Below are 21771 nucleotides of genomic sequence, written 5' to 3'. Positions count from 1 at the left end.
CATCTCTCCCCCCGGTCTGTGAATGAGTGGCTGTCAAATGGGGCATTATGGTTAGGCCCTTTAATTAATGGCTACCCTACCCCCTCTCTCGCTCTCTTTTTAGCTCCCTCCGTTTGTGGCTTATCATTAGTCACATTCCATCAGTTCTCAGGGAGCACTGAAGCTTGCGAGCACTGGTTTGTGGTAATGTCTCTAGGTCTCTCTCTCTCCCCTGGTCTCTCTCTCTCCCCTATCGGTTGAGGAAATTATTTGGGTTTGAATGAGATGGTGGTTGTGTGTGGGAGTCAACTCCATTAAACAGATGAAGGCCTCCCAGGAATGCTCCATAGTCGCCTGGTCACTTAGCTTGGCCCAGACCAGTGGACTTCCTCCTGTCCTGGTTAATGGACCCTGTCTGGACCTATTAGGGTTTGTCTCCTGGCCATTATTTCTCGATTGGCACAATGCCTAAAACCCAGGCTTTATCCATGGCGACCTTTCCGTATCCAAGGGCCATACGACCAATGAGAGAATGGCAAATTGAAAACCCATAGAGGCTATTTAGGCTACATCTCACAAACACAAAGAAGCATGTACAGTGGCAAGAAACAGTATGTGAACCCTTTGGAAATACCTGGATTTCTGCAGAAATTGGTCATAAAATTTGATCTGATCTTCATCTAGGTCACAACAATAGACAAACAGTCTGCTTAAACTAATAACACACAATTATACGTTTTCATGTCTTTATTGAATACACTGTCTAAACATTCACAGTGCAGGGTGGGAAAGGTATGTGAACCCTTGGATTTAATAACTGGTTGACCCTCTGGCAGCAATAACCTCAATCAAACGTTTTCTGTAGTTGCGGATCAGACCTGTACAACGGTCAGGAGGAATTTTGGACCATTCCTCTTTACAAAACTGTTTCAGTTCAGCAATATTCTTGGGAAGTCTGGTGTGAACCGCTCTCTTGAGGTCATGCCACAGCATCTCAATCAGGGTGAGGTCAGGACTCTGACTGGGCCACTCCAGAAGGCGTATTTTCTTCTTGTTCAAGCCATTCTGTTGTTAATTTACTTATGTTGAGCTTCATTTGGCGGACAGATAGCTAACATTCTCCTGCAAAATGTCTTGATAAACTTGGGATTTCATTTTTCTGTCGATGATAGCAAGCTGTCCAGGCCCTGAGGCAGCAAAGCAGCACCGAACCATGATGCTCCCTACACCATACTTTACAGTTGGGATGAGGTTTTGATGTTGGTGTGCTATGCCTTTTTTTCTCCACACATAGTGTTGTGTTCCTTCTAAACAACTCAACTGTAGTTTCATCTGTCCATAGAATATTTTGCCAGTAGCGCTATGGAACATCCAGGTGCACTTTTGCAAACTTCAGACTTGCAGCAATGTTGTTTTTGGACAGCAGTGGATTCTTCCATATCGTGGACTCGTCAACAGAGATGTTAGCGTGTTCCAGAGATTTCTGTAAGTCTTTAGCTGACACGCTAGGATTATTCTTAACCTCAATGAGCATTCTGCGCTGTGCTCTTGCAGTCATCTTTGCAGGATGGCAACTCCTAGGGATAGTAGCAAGACAATTTGTATTAACGTGGACTGCTGAACATCAAGGCTTTCAGAGATACTTTTGTAACCCTTTCCAGCTTTATGCAAGTCAACCATTCTTAATCTTAGGTCTTCTGAGATGTTATCTATCTAGGTTGTGTAGTGTGTGTGAATCCCTTGCTTTGTCTACTGGGTTGCCAGATTGGTTGCCTTGCCTCTGGGGATGGTGCGGTGTGGTTTCTCTGTCCCGGTGGCGGTCCCAGCCCCAGTACTGTTGCTGCTGCCAGCCGCCGGGTGGCCCTCCTATGGCCTGGCCTGGGCCTCCTCCCCCTACCCCACCTTTACCCGCAACAATTCTTAGTCTTAGGTCTTCTGAGATCTCTTTTGTTCGAGGCATGGTTCACATCAGGCAATGGTTCTTGTGAATAGCAAACTCAAATTATGTGAGTTTTTTTATAGGGCAAGGCATCTCTAAACAACATCTCTAATCTCGTCTCTATGATTGGACTCCAGGTTAGCTGACTCCAATTAGCTTTTGGGGAGATCATTAGCCTAGGGGTTCACATACTTTTCCCAACCTACACTGTGAATGTTTAAATGATGTATTCAATATAGACAAGAAAAATACAATTTCTGTGTTTAGTTTAAGCACACTATGTTTGTCTATTGTTGTGACTTATATGAAGATCAAATTTGATGACCAATTTATGACCTCTCTCCTTTCACACAGTGATATCTAACCCGCCGGCTAAAGCGGCAAAAAAAACGACTTCCCCTGGAGCGGAAATCAGATTTCGATATCTGACTACAAGAATTTAATCACCACTCCATTCATCTGTTCCCGTATATCAAAAAACTTGGAATTAAGTTTAGCCTGATTGAATTATTGCTTCACGAAAGGAAGTAATTTCCAAGTCAAACAGGAGTCACGCCCACAAACAAACCTGGACTCAAATATCCAATCAAGTTTATTTTATATAGCCCTTCGTACATCAGCTAATATCTCGAAGTGCTGTACAGAAACCCAGCCTAAAACCCCAAACAGCAAGCAATGCAGGTGTAGAAGCACGGTGGCTGGGGCAAACTCCCTAGAAATTCCAAAACCTAGGAAGAAACCTAGAGAGGAACCAGGCTATGAGGGGTGGCCAGTCCTCTTCTGGCTATGCCGGGTGGAGATTATAACAGAACATAGCCAAGATGTTCAAAATGTTCATAAATTACCAGCATGGTCAAATAATAATCAGGAAGATAATAATACCATGATAATAATACCATATGAAATCTTTCAAATACTTTTAGCGTTTGCTTTAGCCTGCCTGGAGTGCCAGGTGGGCAGGGTTTGTTCTTCTACAGCGATTCTATTGTGGTTCTTGTTGATCTTTCGCCAGGTCAAAGGGAGGGTCTGCATTTTGGCTCGTGTTTGTCAGTGTCTCTTATCTTCCTTCCGAATCCCGACTCAATGTTTGGATTGCATGTTTTGAATGTTCTGGTAATTTTCACTAACTAAGGCATCAATCAAGAGAGACTTTGCCTCTGGTGCCATCAGTTAATGGAGAGGGATAAGTGGAGAGGGAGATGTAGAGAGGATTTGTCCCAAATGGCACTCTATTCCCTATATAGTGCACTACTTTTGAACTGTGCCCTATGGTCAAAAGTAGTGCACTAAATGGGGAATAGGGTGCCATTTAAGACACAGCCTCAGTTTGTTGGTGCCAGGAATGACTGTGGTAAAAGTATCCAGTGGTGTTAGTGACTGCTCAAATTAAGTGTTTTTGCCTCGTAGCCTAGCAATGGGGAGGGCTGAAAGTATGTGTACTGAAAGTACGTGTACTGAAAGTTCTCTGTGTGACACTACTTGACCTGGCTTGTGCTAAGAAGGGCTTCCCAGGCCAGTGAAAACGATGTTGTTGGGCAAAGGCAGGTCTGACTTGCATTTCAATGGGAATGCTTTCCAATGAGCTCCATTTAGTCAAACAGGCTATCAAGACAAAATAGTGCACAACTATAGTATTGTTATAGAGGTGGTTTGGTGAAGAGTAACCTTACCTGAGACATGAGATTTACCCAAGACGTTTAGGCTTTAGGAACATTCATTCGGGTAAAGCGCTGGAGATGAACCCTGGTTGGTCACGTGTGTAACTCCGGGAGCAGGATTAAATTACGAATTATTTCTGCATTACGTTTGCATTTGGAAGGGATTTGTTCAGTAAGAAACATGCTAACTCTAGTGTTGGTGTTAACACTTGTTGCTAACCCGAGGTGTTTGGGCAATGCAAAGTACACAATGCAGTGGGTGTTGTTTTTGTGATATTAGGGGGCAATTTGGACTTTTGCATGCCGAATTTGAGATGTTTTTTCCCCCAATTTGTCATGAAAATGTGCTGACGGGGGAAAATGTTTTTTGACGTGTGGCTTGATTGTACCATTTTATGTGGTAAAAGTGCGTTATTGGTTTCAAATTGCACTTGAACTGGTGTTCCTTGGTTACAGAGATATTAACCGTTTGTCTCTTTGTTTTACAGATTGGTGCCATAGGAGAGGTGTTTTTAACCAAACCAAGCTGCTGGGAGGTCAAGGGGTGACATGCCTCTGTAACACATTGTTGGAAACAAATGGTGAGGGGAAAATGTTCTGATTCATTAATCTAGGTATAAGCTGTAGTTGATCAGCATATTTGGGGGCTTGTTTTGTTCATAAATGTATAGTTTACCATTAGTGACTTGAAGTTAAATGACGTGAATATTCATGTTTCTCATAACATACTGTATATAGTTATCTATCTAGGTTGTGAAGTGTGTGAATCCCTTGCTTTCTCTCCTGGGTTGCCAGATTGATTGCCATGCCTCCGGGGATGGTGCGACGTGGTTTCTCAGTCCCGGTGGCAGTCCCAGCCCCAGTACTGTTGCTGCTGCTAGCTGCCGGGTGGCCCTCCTATGGCCTGGCCTGGGCCTCCTCCCCCTACCCCACCTTTACCCGCAACGACACCCTCTTTGAGCACATGACACTGCACCCGGACCCTGCGGTGGGACGTGTCTACGTGGGGGCGCAGAACCGCCTCTTCCAGCTGGACCGCCACCTGACTGCCGAACTCCAGTTCGACACCGGACCCGTGACGGACAGCCGTGAGTGCCTGCCACCCGTCACCGAGGGCAACTGCCCACAGGCGCGGCCCACCAGCAACCACAACAAGCTCCTGCTGGTGGACCCCTACTCCATGGAACTGATCACATGTGGCAGCGTCAACCAGGGCATCTGCCAGAAGCGGAGTTTAGACTCGGTGAATACAGTGCTGTTCTCAGCCGAGCGGCCTGTGGACACGCAGTACGTGGCAGCCAACCACCCCAACGTGAGCACGGTGGGCCTGGTGGTGCGCTCCCACCCTGACCGCCAGCCCGTGCTCTTTGTGGGCCGCGGCTACACCAGCAGCCACCCACCTATCTCCACGCGCAACCTAGCCCAGGAGCCCGTCTTTTCCTACGAAGAAACTGCAAAGCTATCGGTGGCGGGCCGCCTCTCAGAGTACGACCACCACTTCGTGGCCTCCTTTGCCCAGCGCCAGCATGTCTACTTCCTCTTCTACCGGCGTGACCTCAAGTCCCAGTCTCGCGAGTTCCGCACCTATGTGTCGCGCGTCTGCCTGGATGACCAGGCCTACTACTCGTATGTGGAAGTTCCTCTGGCCTGTCGCTCGGCGGCCGGTAAGAGCTACAACCTGCTCCAGGCTGTCCGCCTTGGTCTACCACCCAGGGTGAGTGGGGGCGAAGCTGGGCAAGCCGAGGTGCTCCTGGGGGTGTTCTCTACCCATCAGACCTCGTCCACACGGCCCAGTGAGGACTCGGCTCTCTGCATGTTTAACCTGGACGATCTGGACCAGAGGATCAACTCCACCAGGGACCTGTGCTACACGCAGTTCGGCCGTGCCGAGGGAGGGGGGGAGGCGGCCTACATCGAGTACGAAGTCAAATCCAACTGCGCCAACCTGCCGTCGGTGAGTAGATTGACTTGCAAGGTCCTTATTTTATTCAGTCCTGGGTTCAAATAGTGTTTTGAAATCTTTCCAAATCTTTTTGCATTTTCTTTAACCTGTCTGAAGTGCCAGATGGACAGGGTTTGCCGTTTTGCGACAATTCTATTAGTTCCAATCGAGCCTAGGTGAAGTATTGGAAATTGTTTAGAATTTTAACACTGCTTGCGTCATTTTAGCACTTTAGTTTACAATCCTTTTATTGCTGCTATTTAGGCTACCTAGTATGAGGAAGTCATGAGGCAACAATGGGTACCTTCCAATACTTGCTTCTAAAAATCTAACAATTTGTAACTATTTGGATGCCAAATGGTAAGCAGCCTGATCCTTGTTTTATCGTCTGCTACTGCTTTATGTATTTGTCCTCTTCAGCTGGACAGAGCCCTATGGGCCCTTCCAAAAGTAGTGCACTACAAAGGGAATAGGGTGCCATTTGGGACACAGTAGGATAATGTAATAGGATTGTAAGGGGGGGAATCAATCGTGACATTAGCCTTAGTGAGAGGGCCACATTTCTAACCAGGACTGACAAGGATGGATAAAGTCACCCACCGCTGAGACCGGAACGAGGGAGATTGCAACAGGGAAGCAGATGGGACAGGGAGGAAGAGAGGAAATGAGGAGAAACGTGTGTGTGTGAGAGAGAGATGGAGTGTGAGAGGGAGGCCTAAACATCACCGCCACAGGTAACTTCCACAAAGCTGTGAACGATCTGAGAGACAAGGCAAGAAGGGCATTCTATGCCATCAAAAGGAACATAAAATTTGACATACTAATTAGGATCTGGCTAAAAATACTTGAATCAGTTATAGAACTCATTGCCCTTTATGGTTGTGAGGTCTGGGGTCCGCTCACCAACCAAGAATTCACAAAATGGGACAAACACTAAATTGAGACTCTGCATGCAGAATTCTGCAAAAATATCCTCAGTGTACAACGTAGAACACCAAATAATGCATGCAGAGCAGAATTAGGCCGATACCCAATAATGATCAAAATCCAGAAAAGAGACGTTAAATTCTACAACCACCTAAAAGGAAGTGATTCCCAAACCTTCCATAACAAAGCCATCACCTACAGAGAGATGAACCTAGAGAAGAGTCCCTAAGCAAGTTGGTCCTGGGGCTCTGTTCACAAACACACCCCACAGAGCCCCAGAACAGCAACACAATTAGACCCAACCAAATCATGAGAAAACAAAAAGATAATTACTTGACACATTGGAAAGAATTAACAAAGAAACTGAGCAAACTAGCATGCTATTTGGCCCTAAACAGAGAGTACACAGTGGCAGAATACCTGACCCAAACTTAAGGAAAGCTTTGACTATGTACAGACTCAGTGAGCATAGCCTTGCTATTGAGAAAGGCCGCTGTAGGCAGACCTGGCTCTCAAGAGAAGACAGGCTATGTGCTCACTGCCCACAAAATTAGGTGGAAACTGAGCTGCACTTACTAACCTCCTGCCCAATGTATGACCATATTAGAGAGACATATTTCCCTCAGATTACACAGATCCACAAAGAATTCGAAAACAAATCCGATTTTGATAAATTCCCATATCTACTGGGTGAAATTCCACAGTGTGCCATCACAGCAGCAACATTTGTGACCTGTTGCCACAAGAAAAGGGCAACCAGTGAAGAACAAACACCATTGTAAATACAACCCATATTTATGCTAATTTATTTTCCCTTGTGTACTTTAACCATTTGTACATTTGTTACAACACTGTATATATACATAAAATTACATTTGTATTGTCTTTATTCTTTTGGAACTGTTTGTAATGTTTACTGTTTATTTTTATTGTATATTTCACTTTTGTATATTATCTACTTCACTTGCTTTGGCACATATGTTTCCCATGCCAATAAAGCCCCTTGAATTGGGAGGGGGATGGATGGATGGAGTGGGTGTGTGAGAGGGAGGGAGATAAATGGAGTGGGTGTGTGAGAGGGAGGGAGGGGGTGTGTGAGAGGGAGAGGGGGGGGTGTGTATGTGAGGGAGATGGAGGGAGGGAGATGTGGTAATGCTAGCTAGCTCTAGTTCCGTGAACATAAACTCTGTTACAAATAGTAACAATACACCAACACCACATAAAACCATCAACACAAGTACCTATCAACAGTGTTAGATCCCAATGTTTATTACTTGACCCATATTGTTTTTCGTTGCAGGAACTCATAAGCTGGTAATATCTGTCATAATGAAGTTGATAAATTGCACCTACTTTAATATATTGTGTCCATACATCTCTAAATTACATCAATTTTCTAATTATTTCCCTCTTGAACTATAGAACACCCTGGATGCCTACCCATGTGGTTCAGACCACACCCCCAGTCCAATGGCCAGCCGGGTGGCTGTGGAAGCCGAGCCCATATTGGACAGCCCGTCCGCCCGTCTCACTGCCGTGGCCGTCAGCGTGAGGGCGGGACATACAATCGCCTTCCTGGGGGATTCAAAGGGAAACCTGCGCAAGGTAGAGACAATCGAGATGGTTAAACTAATGGAGCGATTTATATTGAGTGTACAAAACATTAAGGACACCTGCTCTTTCCATGACGTAGACTGACCAGGTGAATCCAGGTGAAAGCTGTGATCGCTTATGGATGTCACCTATTAAATCCACTTCAATCAGTGTAGATGAAGGGGAGGAGACAGGTTAAAGAAGGATTTTTATGCCTTGAGAAAATTGAGACATGGATTGTGGATGTGTGCCATTCAGAGGGTGAATGGGCAAGACAAAAAAATGTAAGTGCCTTTGAACGGGGTATGGTAGTAGGTGCCAGGCGCACCGGTTTGTGTCAAGAACTGCAACGCTGCTGTGTTTTTCACGGTCAACAGTTTCCTGTGTGTATTAAGAATGGTCCACCACCCAAAGGACATTCAGACAACTTGAAACAACTGTGGGAAGCATTGGAGTCAAAATGGGCCAGCATCCCTGTGGAACACTTTCGACACCTTGTAGAGTCCATGCCCTGACGAATTGAGGCTGCTCTGAGGGGAAAAGGGGTTGCAACTCAATATTAGGAAGGTGTTCTCAATATGTTGTACACCTTCAAAACAGGACCTGGCTGGACATGTTCTATGCTGGTTGTTTCTGTGTCTTGTATGTTATACAGTACATTTTGTATACGGTACATTTCAGTACATTCCATTGCATTAAGTGAGCCTTTGATAATCCCTAAATAACCTCAGCTCAGCCTCTATGTAGACCTAGACAGATATTCACAGAAAACTAGCCAGACAGACAAACAAGTACATATGCAAGAGATCAGACATTTTACCCTTCCATACTAGCGCAGACTGAAGTCAACACTCCAGAAATAATAGCCAGAGCAAACCGGACCAGGTAACTAACTAATGCATCTGTCCTTAAGTGGCTCTGGGTGTGTTTGCTTTTCCCTGGACATGCAGATTACACTTGTACTGTTATGGACAATGAGAAATCAGCTCTTTCTCTCTTTTCTTTGGCTGTTCTTATATTTTTTTTCTCCGCTTGCTTTCTTTCCCATCTTGATTTATTTTTTTTGTCCTGATTCGTAAGACGTATTCCTGTATAGTTTGTAAAACACAACAGAGAAAGGCAGCGTTGGTCCAACATGAACCAGTGCACTAATAGAAGATGGGCAGCATAGACTGACACTATTATTAATCATACACACTAGGAGGGATATCCCTACATCCACCCTGTACCGTCCTCGGCTGTAGACGACACCCTGTACCAGCCTCCGATATAGACGACACCCTGTACCAGCCTCCGATATAGACGACACCCTGTACCAGCCTCCGATATAGACGACACCTTGTACTAGCCTCAGATTTAGACGACACTCTGTACCAGACTCAGATATAGACGACACCCTGCACCAGCCTCAGATATAGACGACACCCTGCACCAGCCTCAGATATAGACGACACCCTGTACCAGCCTCCGATATAGACGACACCCTGCACCAGCCTCAGATATAGACGACACCCTGTACCAGCCTCCGATATAGACGACACCCTGCACCAGCCTCAGATATAGACGACACCCTGCACCAGCCTCAGATATAGACGACACCCTGTACCAGCCTCAGATATAGACGACACCCTGCACCAGCCTCCGATATAGACGACACCCTGTACCAGCCTCCGATATAGACGACACCTTGTACCAGCCTCCGATATAGACGACACCCTGTACCAGCCTCCGATATAGACGACACCCTGTACCAGCCTCAGATATAGACGACACCCTGTACCAGCCTCAGATATAGACGACACCCTGTACCAGCCTCCGATATAGACGACACCCTGCACCAGTCTCAGATATAGACGACACCCTGCACCAGCCTCAGATATAGACGACACCCTGCACCAGCCTCAGATATAGACGACACCCTGTACCAGCCTCAGATATAGACGACACCCTGTACCAGCCTCAGATATAGACGACACCCTGTACCAGCCTCAGATATAGACGACACCCTGTACCAGCCTCAGATATAGACGACACCCTGTACCAGCTTCAGATATAGACGACACCCTGTACCAGCCTCAGATATAGACGACACCCTGTACCAGCCTCAGATATAGACGACACCCTGTACCAGCCTCAGATATAGACGACACCCTGCACCAGCCTCAGATATAGACGACACCCTGCACCAGCCTCAGATATAGACGACACCCTGCACCAGCCTCAGATATAGACGACACCCTGTACCAGCCTCAGATATAGACGACACCCTGCACCAGCCTCAGATATAGACGACACCCTGCACCAGCCTCAGATATAGACGACACCCTGTACCAGCCTCAGATATAGACGACACCCTGTACCAGCCTCAGATATAGACGACACCCTGTACCAGCCTCAGATATAGACGACACCCTGTACCAGCCTCAGATATAGACGACACCCTGTACCAGCCTCAGATATAGACGACACCCTGTACCAGCCTCAGATATAGACGACACCCTGTACCAGCCTCAGATATAGACGACACCCTGTACCAGCCTCAGATATAGACGACACCCTGTACCAGCTTCAGATATAGACGACACCCTGTACCAGCCTCAGATATAGACGACACCCTGTACCAGCCTCAGATATAGACGATACCCTGTACCAGCCTCAGATATAGACGACACCCTGTACCAGCCTCAGATTTAGACGACACCCTGTACCAGCCTCAGATTTAGACGACACCCTGTACCAGCCTCCGATATAGACGACACCCTGTACCAGCCTCCGATATAGACGACACCCTGTACCAGCCTCCGATATAGACGACACCCTGTACCAGCCTCCGATATAGACGACACCCTGTACCAGCCTCAGATATAGACGACACCTTGTACTAGCCTCCGATATAGACGACACCCTGCACCAGCCTCAGATATAGACGACACCCTGCACCAGCCTCCGATATAGACGACACCCTGTACCAGCCTCCGATATAGACGACACCCTGTACCAGCCTCCGATATAGACGACACCCTGTACCAGCCTCAGATATAGACGACACCCTGTACCAGCCTCAGATATAGACGACACCCTGTACCAGCCTCAGATATAGACGACACCCTGTACCAGCCTCAGATATAGACGACACCCTGCACCAGCCTCAGATATAGACGACACCCTGCACCAGCCTCAGATATAGACGACACCCTGCACCAGCCTCAGATATAGACGACACCCTGCACCAGCCTCAGATATAGACGACACCCTGCACCAGCCTCAGATATAGACGACACCCTGTACCAGCCTCAGATATAGACGACACCCTGTACCAGCCTCAGATATAGACGACACCCTGTACCAGCCTCAGATATAGACGACACCCTGTACCAGCCTCAGATATAGACGACACCCTGTACCAGCCTCAGATATAGACGACACCCTGTACCAGCCTCAGATATAGACGACACCCTGTACCAGCCTCAGATATAGACGACACCCTGTACCAGCTTCAGATATAGACGACACCCTGTACCAGCCTCAGATATAGACGACACCCTGTACCAGCCTCAGATATAGACGATACCCTGTACCAGCCTCAGATTTAGACGACACCCTGTACCAGCCTCAGATTTAGACGACACCCTGTACCAGCCTCCGATATAGACGACACCCTGTACCAGCCTCCGATATAGACGACACCCTGTACCAGCCTCCGATATAGACGACACCCTGTACCAGCCTCAGATATAGACGACACCTTGTACTAGCCTCCGATATAGACGACACCCTGCACCAGCCTCAGATATAGACGACACCCTGCACCAGCCTCAGATATAGACGACACCCTGCACCAGCCTCAGATATAGACGACACCCTGTACCAGCCTCGGCTGTAGACGACACCCTGCAACGTCCTCTGATATAGACGACACCCTGCGCTAATAAGAGAGGTGGAAAAGAGGGGGATAACACAACTTTGGGTTAACATAACATGGTAGTGATACACACAGAGGCCTTGGGTTAACATAACATGGTAGTGATACACATAGAGGCCTTGGGTTAACATAACATGGTAGTGATACACACAGAGGCCTTGGGTTAACATAACATGGTAGTGATATACATAGAGGCCTTGGGTTAACATAACATGGTAGTGATACGCATAGAGGCCTTGGGTTAACATAACATGGTAGTGATACACATAGAGGCCTTGGGTTAACATAACATGGTAGTGATACACATAGAGGCCTTGGGGTTAACATAACATGGTAGTGATACACATAGAGGCCTTGGGGTTAACATAACATGGTAGTGATACACATAGAGGCCTTGGGTTAACATAACATGGTAGTGATACACATAGAGGCCTTGGGTTAACATAACATGGTAGTGATACACATAGAGGCCTTGGGTTAACATAACATGGTAGTGATACACATAGAGGCCTTGGGTTAACAAAACATGTTAGTGATACACATACAGTGGGGAGAACAAGTATTTGATACACTGCCGATTTTGCAGGTTTTCCTACTTACAAAGCATGTAGGGGTCTGTAATTTTTATCATAGGTACATTTCAACTGTGAGAGACGGAATCTAAAACAAAAATCCAGAAAATCACATTGTATGATTTTTAAGTAATTAATTTGTATTTCATTCTCCTCACTGTAGAGGCCTTGGGTTAACATAACATGGTAGTAATACACATGGAGGGCTTGAGAAAATACAGAAACAACCCACTTCAAATATGGTCTTGAAATGCATTAGTGCCAAGGGTTGAGTTTATATCACCCAGCCATGGGAATTTGAGTGGGTGATGTTGCGGGGGCTCATAGGGGACATCTCAGTAGTTTAAACTTGCTGCCTTGGTGAAAACCCATCAAGTCCGTTCATCTGTCACTGTCAGCGAAGGCAAGGAAGCCGCATCAGAGTATTTAGGCATTGCGAGTTCTTAGTAACAGCAAGTTCTCTCACTCCCAGACTCTCACTGGGAATAGTGACTAGCGCTAACAATTAGCACTTTGTTTCATTTTTGTCAAATGGCTGCGCTGCGATTGTGACCAGGGTGTGGTGGAGCAGAGCAGGGAGGGGAGCCCAATCACACCCATTAACAATATTTTTACACACTGACCACATAACACCACCACTGTCCAATGTGGCCATTCTTCATGATGTCTGGCTAACTAGGACTCCATGACTCAGGGTTTTGCGTTTGAGTCTCACACAGTGTGTGTGTACAGGGCACAGTCGTCACTGACTGGCAAATAGATGGCAAAGACAGCAGAGTTCCTTCCATAGCTCTTTCCATAGACTATCATGCATGCATACATACACACACGCATACACGCATGCATACACACATACGCATAAACACACGCACGCATACTCATACACACATACACAAACACACGTGCATACACACTACACTACACTATATCATAATTATTATTATGTTTTTTGATCAGATATTATGCATTTTACCACAATTTCCACCCAATTCTCAGTACCGTAACAGTGCAAAAAAGTAATACACAAATCCATTTCAAATATTTGTTTACCTTGCTCCCCTATTGAAAAGGCCTGAGTTAAACAGAACACTGAAAACTGAAATATTTAAGTGAAATATTACAATTAAATCTGACTTTTTACCAATTTGAGATTTTTTGAAGTTTTGGTAATGAGAAGGCCAAGTAGGGTAAAGGGGGTGTTTGATAATAAGAACCTCATTCTGAAGGCAAAAGTAAAATTGTAAACATAACCCGAGAACTTAATCCGAAGGCATTTCGGTAATGAGATTTTGGGGAGAAAATGTACACAATTCTGGGTAAAATAAGACACTTTCCCAAAAACTAGACATCTTAGTCTTCAGAATGATAGTTGATTTTTGCAGATGCATCATGGTTTTGTAACTGAATTTGCTGCAGACCTTTTAAAACTGGTTTCATGAGAATCACCCAGCTGTTTTTTTATTTTATTTTTATTCCAGCGTTCATCAAAGGCTTAGACTGTCCAGGTTCTTTATAACAGCCATTTAGCCCACACTAAAGAGCTATTAGTCCCCTAACATGGTAACCCCACAGAACAGACAAGTCAGACGGGTTGCCAGACATGAAACAAGCTATTTTAAATTAGATTCCTCCTCTTCAAAGGGGAGAAAGCGTTGGGCTTCGACACATTGTATTGGATTTTCTTTTCATGGAGTGCCAAGGCAAATCTCTGCGTATTTTGAAGAAATATACATAAGGATTGAAATAATATTCCAACGGTTGCGTGTGCACACACACACACACACACACACACACACACACACACACACACACACACACACACACACACACACACACACACACACACACACACACACACACACACACACACACACACACACACACACGGGCGGCAGGTAGCCTAGTGGTTAGAGCGTTGGACTAGTAACCGAAAGGTTGCAAGATCGAATCCCCAAGCTGACAAGGTAAAAATCTGTCATTCTCCCCCTGAACAAGGCAGTTAACCCACTGTTCCTAGGCCGTCATTGAAAATAAGAAATTGTTCTTAACTGACTTGCCTAGTTAAATAAGGGTAAAATGAAAATACAAAATAAACACATATTGGAAAGAGAGAGCGAGGGAGATGACTGAGTGAACAACATCTAATTGCCACAAACTAATGCTGTGTAGCCAGTTGACCTTCTCAAGACACATTTAGATTGGCATCCCAAATCATCCAAACAGAACCGTGCATCTTTCTATGCTTTCAGAAGACTGATGATGTTTTACCATTTAAACTCAAACACCAACACAATTCTATTTAGCATGATTGTTTTTCCTAGTGGCTAAATTGAACTGATCATGCTATGCTATTTGTCTCCCAGGCTGGTGAATTCTAGAACTAGGAGTATGTTGAGTGGGTATTCGGAAAAACAAATTAAACAAATGTTTCTGATAAGGGATCATTTGTAGGTGTTGCAATTGAAACATGTTATGTAACACACTCAAATAGAGTTTCTGATGCATTTTTACAAATATTATAATCTATAGATTCTCTAATATTGTAGCGATCCTCGCTAATGATTGGGCTCCCGAGTGGCGCAGCGGACTAAGGCACTGCATCTCAGTGCTAGAGGCATCACTACAGACACCCTGGTTTGAATCCAGGCTGTATCACAACTGGCTGTGATTGGGAGTCCCATAGGGTGGTGCACAATTTGGCCCAGTGTGGTCTGGGTTTGGCCGGTGTAGGCCGTCATTGTAAATAATAATTTGTTCTTAACTGACTTGCCTAGTTAAATAAAATAAAAATAATGATCCCACTTTACAGTTCCCTAAAGTGGGGGAAACCCTATTGGAGCAATGTGTGCATGTTTTCCTTTCATACGAGTGACCCTAGTTCTGTACTCCTTTATCTGTTTGCTTTAATGAAATGTACCTAATAGGTTTCTTAACCATTTGAATGTTTGTTTTCCAGGTGTTTCTGGGCCCTAACGGTGAGGTGGAGGAGTACGCCGTCGTCTCCATCCAGGCCAATGCTGCCATCAGCTCTGACCTGCTCCTGGATCAGTCTGAGGAGCACCTTTTCATCATGACGTCCACCATGGTACAGTACACTAGCCTGGTCCTAGATCTGTTTGTTGGTGCTGTCCTGCCAACTCCTCTGCTCATTGGCAGTTTGTCACACATGAATCCCACTTCTGACACCAACCGTACACTACCAACACGACAACTTTAATTTCTTCCCTTCACACCGGCACTGTGGTCAACGACTATGTGTCTCTGAAACAAGTCTCTTTTTTTCCTTTATAGTAATCTCGTCCACGGCTCTATTGAGACGAGGTTCAGTTTATAGTAATCTCGTCCACGGCTCTATTGAGACGAGGTTCAGCTTATAGTAATCTCGTCCACGGCTCTATTGAGACGAGGTTTAGTAGTAATGGCTATGGCTCCATGCAAAGTCCTCATAGACTTTGCAACATTTTCACCACATTGCTTTATTTCTATCCGATCCTTTTATCTATCAGGTAAGTGGCAACAGTTTTGGGCAATAGTTCTATGTCTGAAATGGGTCTCATTGTTTACCATGCGTTGCACATAATGACTGAATATTGCCTGTTGTTGTTTTGTTGTGGCCATAGCTCCAGAAGAGGCCAGTGGCTGAGTGCCACGAACACCTGGACTGCCAAGCCTGTCTGTCTGCCCACGACCCCTACTGTGGATGGTGTGTCCTGGAGGGGAGGTAAACCACTCATTTTGAGAAATCCAATGGATTAGCTAACTAATTACTTTTATTGTCAAGTCATATGTAATCGGTAACCAATTACATTTAAGTAATCCGCCCAACCCTTGCCCTGGTTAAAGGGTCAACATATCAAACTAGAGCCAGAGGTTTCCCTGGTCAGGTCAAGTAGCCTAGGAAAACTCAGGGCCCTAGATATTACGGCTGGGCATAACGCAGTCAGAGAAGGTGTTTGTGGTACCTCTCATGCTGGCGTTTGAGAAATTATGTCAAATACAGTAGATAGTCGTAGGTATTGCTCATGTTTTAAGGCTACTGTACAATATGTAACTTTTTGGGCGACCTGACAAAATTCACATAGAAAAGTGAGTTATAGATTGGTTATTCTCATTAAAAGCACGTATAAGAAGCAGTAGGTCTGTTCTATGTGCACTATTTCAATGCTTTACGTTTTTTAAGTTTAGTTTTTGCGTCTTCAACTTTCGGTTTTGTACACCAGATTCAAACAGCTGAAAATACAATATTGTTGGTTATGGAAAATATGTTTCACAGCGGTTTAGATGGTAGAATGATTCTCTACATTATACTTGATTGTTTTGCAAAGTGCATCTTTTAATTTTATTGACCTTTTATTTAAGTGGGCAATCGTTTGAGTAGTAGCTACAGTAGCCAAACCCAGGCTTTTCTCCATACACTCACAACTAAGCACATAAACAACATACTAGGAAGTCATCGGCCCAGCAACAACATACTAGGAAGTCATCGGCCCAGCAACAACATACTAGGAAGTCATCGGCCCAGCAACAACATACTAGGAAGTCATTGGCCCAGCAACAACATACTAGGAAGTCATTGGCCCAGCAACAACATACTAGGAAGTCATTGGCCCAGCAACAACATACTAGGAAGTCATTGGCCCAGCAACAACATACTAGGAAGTCATCGGCCCAGCAACAACATACTAGGAAGTCATCGGCCCAGCAACAACATACTAGGAAGTCATCGGCCCAGCAACAACATACTAGGAAGTCATCGGCCCAGCAACAACATACTAGGAAGTCATCGGCCCAGCAACAACATACTAGGAAGTCATTGGCCCAGCAACAACATACTAGGAAGTCATTGGCCCAGCAACAACATACTAGGAAGTCATTGGCCCAGCAACAACATACTAGGAAGTCATTGGCCCAGCAACAACATACTAGGAAGTCATTGGCCCAGCAACAACATACTAGGAAGTCATTGGCCCAGCAACAACATACTAGGAAGTCATTGGCCCAGCAACAACATACTAGGAAGTCATTGGCCCAGCAACAACATACTAGGAAGTCATTGGCCCAGCAACAACATACTAGGAAGTCATTGGCCCAGCAACAACATACTAGGAAGTCATCGGCCCAGCAACAACATACTAGGAAGTCATCGGCCCAGCAACAACATACTAGGAAGTCATCGGCCCAGCAACAACATACTAGGAAGTCATCGGCCCAGCAACAACATACTAGGAAGTCATCGGCCCAGCAACAACATACTAGGAAGTCATCGGCCCAGCAACAACATACTAGGAAGTCATCGGCCCAGCAACAACATACTAGGAAGTCATCGGCCCAGCAACAACATACTAGGAAGTCATCGGCCCAGCAACAACATACTAGGAAGTCATCGGCCCAGCAACAACATACTAGGAAGTCATCGGCCCAGCAACAACATACTAGGAAGTCATTGGCCCAGCAACAACATACTAGGAAGTCATTGGCCCAGCAACAACATACTAGGAAGTCATTGGCCCAGCAACAACATACTAGGAAGTCATCGGCCCAGCAACAACAACATAGAATACTGGCACAGCTCCTTGTTCTGACCAGATTTTTTGCCAAGTCATCTTAAAAGCTTCAGTTAGTTGTTTACTCAGCAGGATTACTACCATCTGTTCCTCTCTCCCTCATCCCCCTCGTATCCCCCTATTGTCTCCCTCTCGCTTCTTGTCCTGCACCTTGACCACCTGTCTCTCCCTCCCCACTCTCTGTTGTTTCTGTCTTCCTTTCACATTTTCCTATTTTCTTCTCCATTTCAAACCAATCAGGATGTCTCATAAAAAAAAAAAAGAAAAGTCAGTCAATGTATATTTCTCCCATCACCCCTCTGGCCCTGATTCCCCTGTTGCTCTTCTCTTCCTCCTCCCATTCTTCCTCCTTTTTCGTACTTCCTTCTCCCCCCTCTACTCCTCTCATTCTACCTCCCTCGGACTCTCCATTTCCCCTCTCTCTCCCGCCCTCTGTTCCCCCCTCTCTCCCCATCCTGTGCTATAGTGGTATGATGTTAAGACAATTATGTATCCATTACATTATGACATAATGTTTTGTACACTCAGTGTATATTATTATTAAGAACACCTGCTCATACCATGACATAGGCTGACCAGGTGAATCCAGGTGAAAGCTATGATCCCTCATTGATGTCAGTTGTTAAATCCACTTCAAATCAGTGTAGATGAAGTGGAGGAGACAGGTTAAAGAAGGATTTCTAAGCCTTGAGACAATTGAGACATGGATTGTGTATGTGTGCCATTCAGAGGGTGAATGGGCAAGGCCAAATATTGTGCCTTTGAAGGGGTTATGATAGTTGGTGCCAGGCACACCTGTTTGTGTCAAGAACTGCAACGCTGCTGGGTTTTTCACGCTCAACAGTTTCCCGTGTGTATTGAGAATGGTCTACCACCCAAAGGACATCCAGCCAACTGTGGGAAGCATTGCAGTTAACACAGGCCAGCATCCCTGTGGAACGCTTTCGACACCTTGTAGAGTCCATGCCTTAATGAATTGAGGCTCTTCTGAGGGCTAAAGGGGATGCAACTCAATATTAGGAAGGTGTTCCTTATGTTTTGTACACTCACTTAGAATACACTATGTACTATTTCTGTAACAGTATGCTATGCTGATAGTACATTGTATGTACACTACATTACCAAAAGTATGTGGACACCTGCTCGTCAAACATCTTGTTCCAAAATCAGGGGCATTAATATGGAGTTGGTGCCCCCTTTGCTGCTATAACAGCTTCCACTCTTCTGCGAAGGCTTTCCACTAGATGTTGGAACATTGCTGCAGGGACTTGCTTCCATTCAGCCACGTGCGTTAGTGAGGTCGGGCACTGATGTTGGGCGATTAGGCCTGGCTCGCAGTCGGCGTTGCAATTCATCTCAAAGTTATTCGTTGAGGTCAGGGCCATGTGCAGGCCAGTCAAGTTCTTCCACACAAACCTTGACAAATAATTTCTGTATGGACCTTGCTTTGTGCAGGAAAGGGCCTTCTCCAAACTGTTGCCACAAAGTTGGAAACACAGAATCGTTGAGAATGTCATTGAATGCTACATCGTTAAGATTTCCCTAAGGGGCCTAGCCAGAAACCATGAAAACCAGCCACAGACCATTTATTCTTCCTCTACCAAACTTTACAGTTGGCACTATGCATCGTGGCAGGCAGCGTTCTCCTACCATCCGCCCAGTCCAGATTCGTCCGTCGGACTGCCAGATGGTGAAGCGTGATTCATCACTTCAGAGAACACGTTTCCACTGCTCCAGAGTCGAATGGCGGCAAGCTTTACACCACTCCAGCCGATGCTTGGCATTGTACATGGTGCTTGTGGCTTGTGTGTGGCTGCTCAGTCATGGAAACCCATTTCATGAAGCTCCCGACGAACAGTTATTGTGCGGACGTTGCTTCCAGAGGCAGTTTGGAACTCGGTAGTGAGTGTTGCAACCGAGCACAGACGATTTTTACGCGCTGCACGCTTCAGCACTTGGCGGTCCCATTCTGTGAACTTGTGTGGCCTACCACTTTGCGGCTGAGCCGTTGTTGCTCCCAGACGTTTCCACTTCTCAAATCAGCACTTACAGTTGACCGTGGCAGCACTAGCATGGCAGAAATGTGACGAACTGACTTGTTGGAAAGGTGGCATCCTTTGACGGTGCCACGTTGAAAGTCACGGAGCTCTTCAGTAAGGCCATTCTACTGCCAATGTTTTCCTATGGAGATTTCATGCCTGTGTGCTCGATTTTATACACCTGTCAGCAACTTTTGTATCTATAGTGAATGTAATGATGCATCTATTTTGGTATGATAATATATTGTATGTATACATTATGATTTACACTCAGTGACCAGTTTATTAGGTACCTATCTAGTACCGGGTTGGACCCACCTTTGCCTCCAGAACAGCCTGAATTATTTGGGAATATATACGTTGCTCAATTGGTATCAAGGGACCAAACGTGAGCCATGAAAGCATTCCCCACACCATTACACCACCGCCACCAGCCTGTACCGTTGACAAGCAGGATGGGGTCATGGACTCATGCTGCTTACGCCAAGTGCTGACTCTGCCTTCAGCTTGACGCCACAGAAACCTGGATTCGTTGGACCAGGCGATGTGTTTCCACTCCTCAATTGTCCAGTGTTGGTGATCATGTGCCCACTGGAGTCGCTTCTTCTTGTTTTTAGCTGATAGGAGTGGAGCCCGATGTGGTCATCTGGTGCAATAGCCCATCCCTGACAACGACTGACTAGTTGTGCGTTCTGAGATGTCGCTCTGCTCCATTAATTTGCCTGTTTGTAGCCCACCTGTTAGCTTGCACGATTCATTACATTCTCCTTCGACCCCTTTCATCAACTAACTGTTTTTGCCCCCAGGACTGCCGCTGACTGGATGTTTTTGTTTGTCGCACCATTCTCTGTAAACTCTAGACACTGTTGTGCGTGAAAATCGCATGAGGCCAGACGTTTTTGAGATACTGGAACCGGTGTGCCTGGCACCGACGATCATCCCATGCTCAAAGTCGAACAGTAACTAGATGTCTGCCTGCTTTATAAAGCAAGCCATGGCCACGTAATGATTTTTGTGAACGTGGTGGTGTACCTGCTAAACTGGCCACTGAGTGTATAATAATATGTTGGTATCAATAAAGTATAGTATGATCATGTATTGTGTAGATGTAGTCTGGGCGATGGTAATGTATCTTTCAGTATGTGAGATGATATTAACATATTGATATGTGTAGGTGTGGCCAGCAGGCTCAGTGTTCACGCGGGGCCCAGGCAGGCCAGTGGCTGTGGAGCTTCGACATGGAGCAGAAGTGTCTCACCATCCAGTCCCTCAGCCCCTCCAACATCAGCCGGCAGGAGAAGAGAAGTGTATGTCTGTGTGTCTGTGCGTACGTGTGTCTGTGCGTGCGTGTGTCTGTGCGTGCGTGAGTCTGTGCGTACGTGTATGTTTGTATGTGTGTATTTTTGTGTGTGCGTGTGCATGCGTGTGTGTTCAAGTACATGGGTATGTGAGCACATGCTTTTATACAGGGTTGTTCCTTCATGTTCACACTGTGTGAGGGTTAGTTTTAGCCTGTCTGGATCCTGGCTGGATCCTGGCTGGATCCTGGCTGGCAGTGTTTGCTTGTTTTACGTCCAGTTTCACAGCAGAGATCAGAGATGGTTATCATATACATTCTCCTTGCAGATCCGAGCCA

General features: G+C 45.8%; 1 protein-coding gene across 1 annotated transcript in view; it reads left to right on the top strand.

Annotated features, from left to right (window-relative positions):
- The window catches only part of LOC139536257 (plexin-B1-like), a 174980-nt gene that overhangs the window by 88482 nt on the left and 64727 nt on the right, over positions 1-21771 (top strand). Inside the window, exons 3-8 of the mRNA XM_071336630.1 lie at positions 4065-4157; positions 4372-5530; positions 7868-8050; positions 15489-15617; positions 16153-16253; positions 21310-21442. Coding sequence (XP_071192731.1) covers positions 4382-5530; positions 7868-8050; positions 15489-15617; positions 16153-16253; positions 21310-21442 — 1695 coding nt within the window. The 5' untranslated portion in view covers positions 4065-4157; positions 4372-4381. The remainder of the gene's footprint in view (positions 1-4064; positions 4158-4371; positions 5531-7867; positions 8051-15488; positions 15618-16152; positions 16254-21309; positions 21443-21771) is intronic.

Source organism: Salvelinus alpinus, chromosome 12, assembly GCF_045679555.1.
Source record: "Salvelinus alpinus chromosome 12, SLU_Salpinus.1, whole genome shotgun sequence".
NCBI lineage: Eukaryota > Metazoa > Chordata > Actinopteri > Salmoniformes > Salmonidae > Salvelinus > Salvelinus alpinus.
The sequence above is the reverse complement of the archived record's forward strand: the minus strand, read 5'-3'. Positions and strand labels throughout refer to the sequence as shown.